This window comes from Conger conger, chromosome 12 (assembly GCF_963514075.1).
Source record: "Conger conger chromosome 12, fConCon1.1, whole genome shotgun sequence".
In the NCBI taxonomy this organism is placed as follows: Eukaryota; Metazoa; Chordata; class Actinopteri; order Anguilliformes; family Congridae; genus Conger; species Conger conger.
In genome coordinates this window covers 29,658,451-29,670,774 of record NC_083771.1, presented here as the reverse complement: position 1 = coordinate 29,670,774, position 12,324 = coordinate 29,658,451, and the positions used below count along the sequence as shown (strand labels likewise).

At 41.9% G+C, this 12,324-nt stretch overlaps 1 protein-coding gene across 1 annotated transcript; it reads left to right on the top strand.

Moving 5' to 3' along the window:
- The first annotated feature begins 2,105 nt into the window (after positions 1 to 2,105).
- LOC133141901 (glutamine synthetase-like) lies at positions 2,106 to 11,683 on the top strand. Its single transcript, XM_061262719.1, has 7 exons — positions 2,106 to 2,560; positions 4,301 to 4,471; positions 4,651 to 4,812; positions 5,961 to 6,107; positions 7,074 to 7,201; positions 7,607 to 7,806; positions 10,591 to 11,683. The coding sequence occupies exons 2-7, from the start codon at positions 4,303 to 4,305 to the stop codon at positions 10,889 to 10,891; spliced, it is 1,107 nt and encodes a 368-aa protein (XP_061118703.1). The 5' UTR covers positions 2,106 to 2,560; positions 4,301 to 4,302; the 3' UTR covers positions 10,892 to 11,683.
- The last annotated feature ends 641 nt before the right edge of the window (positions 11,684 to 12,324 follow it).

Below are 12,324 nucleotides of genomic sequence, written 5' to 3'. Positions count from 1 at the left end.
CAGCCCATTGCTGGCAGTGTCAGTTAGGTTTTCATACCCAGACTCAGACCAGTATAGGCTAGGTCTGCCATTTTTGTTGGGGTGATTGCAGCCCAATGCTGGCTCAGTTTTAGCAACCGGACTCGGACCAGTGTACTTGGGCCAATTCTGGGGCGTCATTCAAACCGGGTTTGGCAAGAGTCTGGCAACCGGATTTGGGCCATTATGGGGCCAAACCATTTTGGTACCCGGGTATAGACAGTTTCTACAAGACCATTTTCAGATGAAAAATGCAAACTGAATGCAAAAGAAATGTTGGATTCACTAGCTTTGGGCTTGCATTAAACCAAAGCTTTTTCTAGTCCGTTTGCTGACAATTTGGACGCTGTTTCAACATGTTCTGAACACGGTGAGTGTTGTCCATAGCTACATACCTTGGCAAGTTAGCCGTGGTATATGCAGGATAATACCCTATGAACGAGTCAGTTATGAGGAAATGGGGATTAGCCCTTCCTTAATTGTAACTAGGGGCGGTTCGACGATTTTTTTACTGGGGTGGCCAGGGCAAGGTGGGTCCAAGGGTTGTCTGGGGGTGGCCACTATATCTCCTGGCTTTGTGCGCTCAAAACATTTTTTACGGTTATTTATGTTTTTTATCATTATTATTGCTTCATGCGCAACAAAACAAACAAACAAAAAACCCACTGCATTAATGGTCTACTAAGACAAAACATAAATAAATAGGCTATAGGCTACTGATTAGCTAATGTACAGGATGACATTAACAACGACAAATAAATGGGCTATGAGCGTTGGACAATTTAGTTTGTAAGTTTTTTATTCTATTAATACGTCCCCACCAGTCGTGATGAATGCAATATTTTAAAGTATTTCTGCAGTGTTTTATTCATAAATTACAGTCACACCTTCTCTCATAACGCAGTCAAACAGTTGCTGCATGGAGTGCATAATCGATCTTAGAGCGAGTCGATGGGCCTAGTAACGTCGCCAATATTTCAACCTGTCACCCTGATGAGATCAAAATAAAGTTTAGAAGCTTACAAACTGCACCACACAAGCTTGCGTGATTCTAGCTTTGGCAGTCTTACAAGCGGAAAAGACAGTGTCTTCGTAAAAACTTACTGACAAAACAACCAATAACGTGCGAATAATTTGGACGGCAGCAAAACGGGAAAGACGGTCTTGGTAAAACGGTATCTTGGTAAAAGCAGACTGGCTATTATATATATGTGCGGGGGTGGCACTGGGGTGGCCCATCAGATAGCAGGGGTGGCACACCCCGGCCACCACTCTAGAACCGCCCTTGGGGAAACCAAATATACTTTTACAGTGTGCGCTAAACTGCGCCGAATCGTTTGCTCAGCAAGCACCCAACCTATTAACCTGAGCATGCAAACCGCTGCCTTTTTCTCTTCGTCTCCCCTCCCAGCGGATCGTGGTGAGGTAGTGAGCATCTTTTCATGCTTTCATTCTCTTCATTTGTTCTGATAATTTGTTGTCTGGGCCAGCAATCGAGTTGACAGGTGCACCCGGCTGTTCTAAATATCAGCGCAACGATGGCTGATAATTTCCCGGCGGGCTAACTCGCTTGTCACCTGAAGGGAAGCGGTTTTAAACGCAAAGGCAGAGTTGTCTGGAACAGTGCGTTCGCTCAGTGAACCGTCCCTTGTTTATTCTTCGTTTTGTTTTGCATACACAATTTTTATTTCTAATTCTCTTTTAGGAATATGAACGAAAGCGAAGATGTGTTACGACAGAGCTGCTGGACTAGTTTAGGTGACGAATCATGTTGGGAGACGCGAGATAGCCTACTATTTGGTGATCGCAACGTGAAATATATGTATATTTATTTTACCTTGCTGTAGTATCACATTTCTGGAGACTATTGATACAAGTTATTGAAATGCCTATGTGACAATCAGAACATACACTGTATGATCGCTCATACCCTGTCAATGAGCAGAAGCAAATTGAACAAACATATTGAACAGTGGCCTAATGTAAATAACTGAAACTATTTGATCTGCTATTTCATGTATATTTGACAGAGGTAAACCCCTGATTAAATCAAAAGCACCAATCAAATTAACGTATTTCTTTATAATAATAATTTTAATAATAATAATAATTATTATTATTATGATTATTGTTGTTGTTGTTGTTGTTGTTGTTGTTGAAGGAAATACACTTGACACACACATAAAAACCAAATCTGATCTGGAAGTAATTTCTCATTTATTCGTCATGAAAGTTGCACTGCTCGGAACATCGTAAACTAACATACGCGATTAAACAACACCCGATTAAGTAATTTTTTTTGTTTGTTTGATTGCCAGCTGTATAAAAAAATAAAAAATAAAAATAAAAAAACAATTCAAGAAAGTGCGCCGGTTTCACTTTGCTGCCTGACCGGAGCATTCCATCTGACTAACGACCATACGTCACTCAGAGTTCCCATAAGGCACCCTTTAAAAACTAAAATCAAATTACAACACCACAGCAGAGGAAGAGAATATCTACGCAGCACAGCTTCTCTCATTGACTGTTCTGTTGCACCCAAGTAAGTTGGCTTCCATTTTTATCATGGTATTGCACAGTATAGTATATTTTATTTTGATTTACTTATTGTTTTTGTTTATGCTTATTTGAAGTTTACCTGCCTCGTTTGCTATGCTTTTCTTCATAACATTTTAAACTACAGATTACTCAACCTACTGTACATATGAATATTGGGTGGACGTTATCAGTGCAGTGATCCATCTTATTCTGTAAAAAAAGCACACTACACATGTTGGAAAATAAAGTTTATGTCAATAACAGTATTATTTGTTAGTTTACAGTATTTTGGTGGATACTTGCCAAGGCTGCCAATAATTCTGGAGCCCTGTATATTTCAACATATTTTGGTATATTCCATTTCTGTAAGAGGAAACCTCTTTATCGTGCAAAGATTAAACAAATATAATATCCTCAAAGAGGTATCAAAACAAAAATATATGACAGCCGTCCAGCAAATCAAACACAGCTACTGTACTTTTAAAAAGCTTGACTAAAGGCTTGACTGTTAAAGAATTGAGGCTGGAATTTAGAATAAAATCTACTGACGTGGCTTTTCCCAGGATATAATTATGAAACTGAGAACAGTAGTCAGTAGTTTTATAGCAGTTAGGTAATACAACATATTTTGTGGTGGGTGAGTACATGCCTTTCCTGTCACTGGATTGCATTGTTTCAGTTCTTCAAAGGATTCCTTTGGCTTGTTGCTATACCAGAAATTCTAGGTATTACACACTTAAAGGATTCATAATTTTTTCTTTAGAGGAAAGAATCATTCATTCATGATTCATAGAGCTTCCCTGCCTTAAATACATGCAGGTTCAACTTGATATCTTTCTGCTCAATGTTGTTCCAAATGATTTATTTTGGTAGGCCTTGATTGGCATCTCTGACAGTTTTCTTCTTATTTCTCAGCCTCATAATGACTTCCTTGACTGTCATTGGCAAAACTTGTCGAAGCCAATAACAGACTCCAAAGGCAATGAAAGGCTTAGAATCAAGACTAAATACTGAAAGCTCTCTTATACCTGTGCTAAGGAAGCGATTGAACTCACCTGACCTGACTAATTAGAAATACCTGTGAAGCCACTTGTCCCATTATATTATGGTGCTCTGAAATCGGGAGCCAATGTATAAAAAGCACTGTAATTTCTACACAGTGAAAGTGAAAATACTCTTTAGTGACAGTTGAAAATGTCCTTTAATAACTGCATGTGAATTGTTTGATTACAAATCTAAAATTGTGCAGTACAGAGCCAAATCAAGAAAAAATATGCCTTTGTCTCAAGAGCTCACTGTATATATTTATAGTGAGCAGCAGTTCTGCAGGCAAAAAGTGTTGTCAGAGGGGTCAGAGGGGAAGGGCCAGACTGGTCAAAGCTGACAGGAAGGTGACAGTAACACAAGTAACCACGCATTACAACAGTGGTATGCGGAAGAGCATCTCTAAACACACAATGCGTCAAACCTTCTGGATAGGCTACAGCAGCAGACGACCAATAAGTCTAAAAAATAAGTAATAAATATCTAATAAAGTGCTCACTGAGTGTATATAACTCAATATGTATATATTTGGGTTAAAAATACTCAATCACTGTTGATTTTAGAATCAGAATTCAATGAATACTCTACTATTTGTTGAATACTGCATGATTCATGCAGTGTAGATGCAGTGTAGTCCATGTACTGCTGTGTCCTGATACAGTTTGGACAGATACATTCTGACTGGTCTCCTCTCCCTCAGTCATGTCCTCAGTGTCACTCAGCTCTCAGCTGAACAAGGTTCAGCTGCAGCGCTACCTCTCCCTGCCCCAGCGTGGCCTGTGTCAGGTGACCTACGTCTGGATTGATGGCACCGGAGAAGGTCTGCGCTGCAAGACTCGAACACTGGATAGTGAGCCCAGCAGCATTGAGGGTAATGGGTTCTTATGCACACGTAGTCACTTTAGTTGTCTTTTTTCAGTGTTATTTTATTATCATTTTGTCAATTGTGTTTTTACTCATTTAAATCACTTTTTATTATCAGTAATAATAATAATAATAATAATAATAATAATAATAATAATAATATTTACTTTTTCCACTCTTTGGCAGATATTCCAGAGTGGAATTTTGATGGCTCTAGCACATACCAATCAGAGGGCTCTAACAGTGACATGTACCTGATCCCTGTGCGGATGTTCCGGGACCCCTTCACCCGTGACCCCAACAAGCTGGTCCTCTGTGAGGTGCTGAAGTACAACCGCAAGCCCGCAGGTACAGTCCTCCCCACATCTGCAGTCGCTGTTTTAACGTCCAGTCCTTTTTCCTCCTGATTAGGAATCTCCAGTTTGTTTGTGTTTCAGCTCAGTACTGCAGTGTCCCCCTCTCATCAGTAAAAGAAAGCGGACACAAACACACGCTCTGCCCAGAAACGCTCACTCACTCACTGTCCAACAGGTAGTGCTGAAGTATATGCCCCCTGCTCTGAGACAAAAAAAGTGCCCTTTGGCTGTTGGTGGAATCTCTAGCCCTCATCGCTCCTTTCCACCCTCCAACATATTTAGAATGAAGTGACACTTGTAGCTGACGAATTTTGGGAAACTCCCCCCAAAAAAGTGTGCAAAATCTGTCCCAAAGTTAGCTAGAACCGGTCACTTGCTATCTGTGCCACATCTGCTGTTTATTGCTGTTGTAACCAGGAGGGAGGCCCCCTCTCCTCTTGCATTGGGTTTTATACCTGACCTACCCTTTAGGCTTCCCCCCTTCCTTTGGACTATACCTCATCACACCTCATCACCCCACATCACTACCCCACCTCCACCTGTATGCATTCCCTGGACTTGCACTTATAATGAAGTTCAAAGGATTTGGAATCATTGGCCTCATTCCAATTACTTATTTTACCCTGCCTTGTCTCCTTGTTCCTCATCTGACCCTGAAATAGATTGAAGTCCGCCATCTTTAAGGACATTCCAATCTGTTGAATGTTCCTCGAATTACCTAGGAGCCAGGAGTTAGGAGGCTCCTGAAGATTTCATGAGCAAGGAGGTATATTTTATAGGAATGTGAGACATATAAGTGATGGACTTGGATCCACCTCTCACGTCATCTGCCATGTATCTTTAACTGATGTGGCTTCAAATTGACGTTTGAAGGAACAAGGACATTCCATTTGCTTAATTCACATTTTCTCAATTCCTTTCCTTGCCCCCCTAATGGGCGGAGCAAGGAGCAAGGAAAGGATGCAAGGAAAGAGGTAAAAAAATAAACCATTGGAAAGAGCTGTGTTCTTGCTGACACCCCGTGGTGATCATGCCTGTCGTGAGACCCTGAACCCAGGGATCCAAGGGAGCAGGGCTGGGGAGGCAGTTAAATTATCCAGAAACCCTTACCCGTCCTTATGCCTGTGTTGTATTGTCCAGAGCAAAACACACGATTCACCTGCAATAAAGCGATGGAGGCAGCACAGCATTTTCAGCCTTGGTTTGGGATGGAACAAGAGTACGTCCTGCAAGGCATGGATGGACACCCCTTCAGCTGGCCCCAGGGTGGGTCTCCAAGACCCCAGGGTGAGTAGTTCTGAAATGATCACAGTTAATGTAATGTTATCAGTATTATTTTATGAATTATTATATGAAGAAGGGCAGCACGGTGCAGTGGGTAGCACTGCCGCCTCACAGCAAGGAGGTCCTGGGTTCGAATCCCCGTCGGCCGGGGCCTCTCTGTGTGGAGTTAGCATGTTCTCCCCGTGTTTGCGTGGGTTTCCTCTGGGTACTCCGGTTTCCTCCCACAGTCCAAAGACATGCAGGTTAGGCTGATTGGAGAGTCTAAATTGCCCATAGGTATGAGTGTGTGAGTGAATGGTGTGTGTGCCCTGCAATGGACTGGCGACCTGTCCAGGGTGTATTCCTGCCTTTCGCCCAATGTATGCTGGGATAGGTTGCAGCCCCCCTGCGACCCTGTTCAGGATAAGCGGGTTAGGATAACGAATGAATGAATGGATTATATGAAGAAGCTTTATATGTTTAACAACTTAAAGGACGTTAGGGTGGAACATAAAATGACAGTGTCACGTGCCGATTAGACGTGCTAAGATATGCAGTTAGTCCTGTTTTCAGGTGTGTTTTATTTGCCAATAGGGAGAGAGAGCTTGCTCATTAAACAGACAAACTAAGAAATAAATTCAAATCCTTCCCTTTCACCTTAATGGGATCTGGCAAAAAAAACAAAAAACTCAGAAGACAAAAAAAAAAAAAATCTAAAGCCCACATCAGCTATTGAGCCTGGTTTCTTGCACTTTTGCTGTCTTGGGGTTTGTCTCAATAATATATCCTCCTTTGATTCACTCATCTCCTATTCTTATTTGGAGGTATGGAGGGAAGAGACAAATGGAGGAAAGGAGGATGCATTTTTTGAGCATTGGGTGTTGCGGGTTCTCAGTCCTAGCTACCTACTGTGAAAGGAAGCCTTGGGCTGATTAGATAACCCAAACCAATTGTGCCAATTGTGTGGGACTCACTTGTTGGCTCTCCTAGGCCCATACTACTGCTCAGTGGGCGCGGACAGGGCGTTCGCCCGAGACATTGTGGAGAGTCACTACAAGGCCTGCATGTACGCTGGAGTGAAGATCTACGGTACCAATGGAGAGGTCATGCCCTCTCAGGTATATAGTACAGACAACTTGATCGATTCTAACCATCTTTCCAACCCTGGCATCAAAATGTTTCAACTGGTGATGTATCTGAGGTTTGCCACTTACGTTAAAAAACGTTTTTCTCAGAATGTGAATTAGTGCGCATTGTATTGTATTATATCGCACAAATGGCAATTTGCCATAACACAATTCACTTTAATCACTGTACAAACAAACAAAACGCTTGGTACTGTCTATGCCTTACAGTTACATTTTGACACTTTCATTCAGTGCAGCTTACAGTCATCAGTCTCACGGCCAAGTGCCACCGGTATGTGACATTATTGGAAGCAAATCTGCTACAATCTGTCTTTCATTCCTTCATGCCATCATGCCCTTTATTTCCTGTCTTCTTCCTATCCCTGTCCCTGGCAGTGGGAGTTCCAGGTGGGCACGTGTGAAGGTATAGAGATGCCGGACCACTTGTGGATGGCTCGCTTCCTGCTGCACCGCGTGTGTGAAGACTTTGGGGTGATCGCAAACCTGGACCCCAAACCCATGCCGGGAGACTGGAATGGGTCTGGCTGCCATACCAACTTCAGTACAGAGGCCATGAGAGAAGAGGGAGGGATGAAGTGAGTGTACAACTCTGCTACGTGTGGAGAAATGCACACACACACAAACTATACTACACATAGACATACACGCACAGAACTGTATTACGCATGGAAAATGTGCATTGCACTACACACATATAGTTGTATTTTTAATGGAACTATGTTTTATGGTAAATGTATTCTTTCCGCTGAACAGTTTATTGGTTGCTAAGCAATGGACAGAAGACACGTCCTGGTGGGCACTCAGCCGCGGAACGTTACTTCAAGATCGACTGAATCAGAGCTATGTAGAAACTGTGAGCTTGTTAACTATGCCGAAATCGTGTTGTTTTCGAGACTGTAATGCCAAATGTAATTAGGCACACAGTGGATTGGGATTTTCCCTATTCTTAAAAGGGAGGACAACCCAGATCATACAGTCCGTTTACAGGGCGGTCTCAGTTTAGACAGGTGCTTGGTACAGTCAATGATAGCTTAAACAGAGACATACGTTTCAAAGTGTCAGAAACATTGGGGCGGGGGGAGAGAAACAAACAAACAAAAACGGAACTTCTGATTGTATTGCTCATGTCCTTCACATACGTCGTTGGCAGCTAACGTTAGCTAATAAACATCAGACGCTCATCGGCGGTAAATGGTAAGGCGGCCGTATAGAGAAGTCAAGTTATAGGGATGATAACATGAACCGATGAAACGTTAGATCCGATGGCTAACTTACACGCAATAATGTATCCCCACTGCACTAACGTTAGGTCAGTTAGTCAGAGGAAACATCCTCGGATCGAAATATACCAACAAAACTACCAAACCCCGGCGAGGCCAATGGTTATTCATAACGACGCCATGAGTCTACAACAAAGACAAATTATTTGTGTGAGTTGTCACGTGTAACGTAAACTAGCAAGCTATCTAGCCAACATTAGTGCAGTGGGGATACATACTAACGTTAGCAATACCGTTGCTTAGCAACCGATAAACTGTTCAGCGGAAGAATACATTTACCATAAAACATAGTTCCATTAAAAATACATTGATTTAAAGTTTCTCTTGTCTTTGTCTGTGAAATTTTGAAAGATAAATGTGGCAACCGTTGTATAAAAGCGGTATGGGACTTGAACCTGTGGTATATCGTGGATATTGGCACAGCTAGGGAATGTAACCTAACCACCCTGCTAGCTGTATCCATGATATACCACGGGTTCTCGTTCCATAACGCTTAAGTATTTGGTAGCATATCCCTTGCTTGCAATAACTGCATCAAGTTATTCTTATTATGCTTTTCAAGGATTTTACTGCCTCTTTCAGTTGTTTGTTTCAGGGTTTTTCCCTCTTCTGGAGGTGAAATGCATGCTGGTGCTGGTCTGGTGATTGACTTGGCCAGTGTAAAACCTTCCACTTTTTCTCCCTAATTAAGTCCTTTGTTGTGCTGACAGTGTGTTTTGGGTCATTGTCTTGCTGTATGATGAAGTTCCTCCCGATTAGTTTGGACCCATTTCTCTGTCAGTTGGCAGACAGAATGTTTTTGTAGACTTCTGAATTCATCCTGCTGTTACCATCATGAGTAACATCATCAATAAATATCAGTGAGCCCACTCCAGAAACAGCCATGCAAATCTCAGATTGATTGAGATACTGTTGGATACAAATCTGCAACACAATAACAGCTCTGCACAAGTGAGAGTAAATTGAGAACAGCTTCATACACATTCTGTCGCTGGGGAGAGAGTGGGGCAGTCCTTGTCTCCCTCCAGTCCGCAGCCAACACATGCACTGAGAGAAACAATTCTAAGCTCTGGGGTTAATCCAGTGTGGCCCGCTCCTTCTTGGTTAGGTGGGCTCCTGTTTTTCTGCAAGCTCGTGATGATATTTGAAACAAATGTTTCTGCTTCTCTTATCTTACTGGTATTCATGCCCTATGACACATATTTGCTTGCGTTGCTACAGTTCAGTGGAAATTTCCACTGGTAGACAGCTTCTCTCTGCACGTTAGTATAAGTGGGCACATATTAATGCTTTGCACAAATTACACAGTTAATGCCATCTGAGCTATATTTCGTGAGCCAATTAAAAATTTCCCTCAATACCTTCACTCCTGCCCAGTGGAGATTGTTTGTGATGTCACTGACTGCTGTTTTGGGGAATTTCTTTACAGCTCTCACAATGTTTCTGTCATCAACTGCTGTTGTTTTCCTTGGTTCAATCTCTGTTGCTCAGTACACCAGCAGTTTCTTTCTTTTTTAGAACATTGCAACTTGTTGTCCAAGCTATCACCAATGCTTGTGCAATGGCTCTGATCGATGTCTCCTCTTTTCCACGCTTCAAAATGGCTTGCTTTTCCCCCAAAGACTGGTCTTCATGTTGGTTTATCTTATCACATGCAAAACCCAAGGCTAAAACCAAAACTATTTATTGTTTAACCAATCAATCTAACAGGACACATTTGGGCAACAATAAACACCTGTCAGTTACACGTTCCAATACTTTTGCTCACCTAAAAATTGGGTGGTCTGATACTAAAGTCGTTTAACAAATCTAGAAAAAATACCAGGAAATGAAACCTGAAATTTGGTTCTGTAATCTCATGTATATCTTTGACCTCAATTGTCTTCAGTGTGTCGTCAAAACAAAGGAATCCACCTTGCTGTTCCAATACTTTTTGAGGGGACTGTGTATATGGATAAATATCCTCACACACCACATGAAATAACAGTGACAGTGTATTTTTACTTGACATATGTTGACTTAAGCATAATAATAAATGAATTGCTTGATCCGGCCCTCTGCTCCTCCTCCTTCCATCAGACACATAGAAGACGCCATTGAGAAGCTGGAAAAGCGCCATGCCCACCATATCCGCTGCTACGACATGCACGATGGTGAGGACAACAAGCGCAGGCTGACAGGCGCCCACGAGACCTCCAGCATCGACCAATTCTCTGCGGGAACCGCGAATCGAGGCGCCAGCATCCGTATCCCACGTGAGGTGGGCAAGGACGGCCGGGGTTATTTTGAGGACCGCCGCCCCGCTGCCAACTGCGACCCCTACGTGGTGACAGAGGCCATGGTCCGTACCTGTCTGCTGGGGGAGACTGAGAGTGACTGAGGCTCTGTGGGGGTGGGGGGACTGTGGCCAGTGACAGTGTGACAGTGCCGCAGATTCTTTAGACTCAACGGTTAAGTTATAGGATGCACTATAAGGCTGTTTGTTTTGATGTTGCATTGCTGGTGGCCAATGAGGTCATGGTCATATTTAACGTTGCAAAAATTGCATATATATTATTTGCTATTAAAAGATGTAAATGGAAATGGGTGAGATTAGGGTATCTTAATCAGGATTACCTGATTTTACAATTCATTCATCCTCAGGTCCCCACTGCATTAGTTCCTTTGAATTCCACACGAGGCATCTACAGGTTACAAGCTGTTTTAAGAGAGAGAACAGCCAATAATCTGACTTTACCCCTGGAGCACTGTGAATAAAGCAAATAAAGCTTTCTATTGGGATCTTGCAATGCTTACAATGCCCCTGTAAATATTATGATAAATAACAACACAAGTGTCGGACACTGAAAGGCTCAAAGAAGCGGGAGTAATTATTTTGTTCAAGTCTGAGTCATCGCCCGCTGTTTATAGAACAATGTATTTTTTCCAACTGCATTTTTGCTTGTTAGACAAGTAAGGTTATTAGACAGGTCTGGAACTATTGCTCATGTTAAACATGTGAATGTACTCCTGTTTCTCCTATACTGTAAGTCACCCTAGATAGGAGCATGTGCTACTATACTATATTCAGTGACACTGAACATACTGTCTGAATGACATATGTCTGGAAATTAATCTTCAGTTTAACAGTACTTTACTATGCTATGCAAGACAATAGAATAAATATGATTTATATGTTGTGTTCAAAATATTTTGCAAATCAAAGATCTTGTGTTCCTGTGGACATCTCTGCCAATCTCCATATCTATTTGTATTGTACTCTCAGGTCATTCTTGGTAGATGCAATTGTTGCATTACGTCTCCTCCCAGACATAATAGACGTCTTATCTGCAGTTTTTTTTCTTACTTTTGCTTGCTTGCTTTACGTGTTTGTCATATAACAAGTCTCACTGCATTTTTACTGCCATACGCTCCCGTCAGACAAACACGTTAAAATTTGTGTGTTTATTCAACTGACATAAAGTAGGCTATTTTAGTCTACGGTTAATGAAAGGTACAGTGTGAAATGTACTCTAGTTAAGTTTTTACACTGCGAAGGTCTGACTTTTTATGTTCTCCATAAACCGCGCACCAGAGTCATTGCTGATTTAAAACAAATAAAAATAAACGAGTTGTTGTCAGACTGTTAGCCAGACTATATACATTACCTCTGGATACGTATATTTTAGTACAATTGTTGTCCGTCGTGACCTGTAAAGTCATATGGCTTAGAAGAACGCCAATCTCTGACTACCAGTAATTACTTTCGATTTACAGGCACGGACGTAACGCACACAAAAAAAAGGCCACTAGGTGGCACTATAAGGCTGTTTG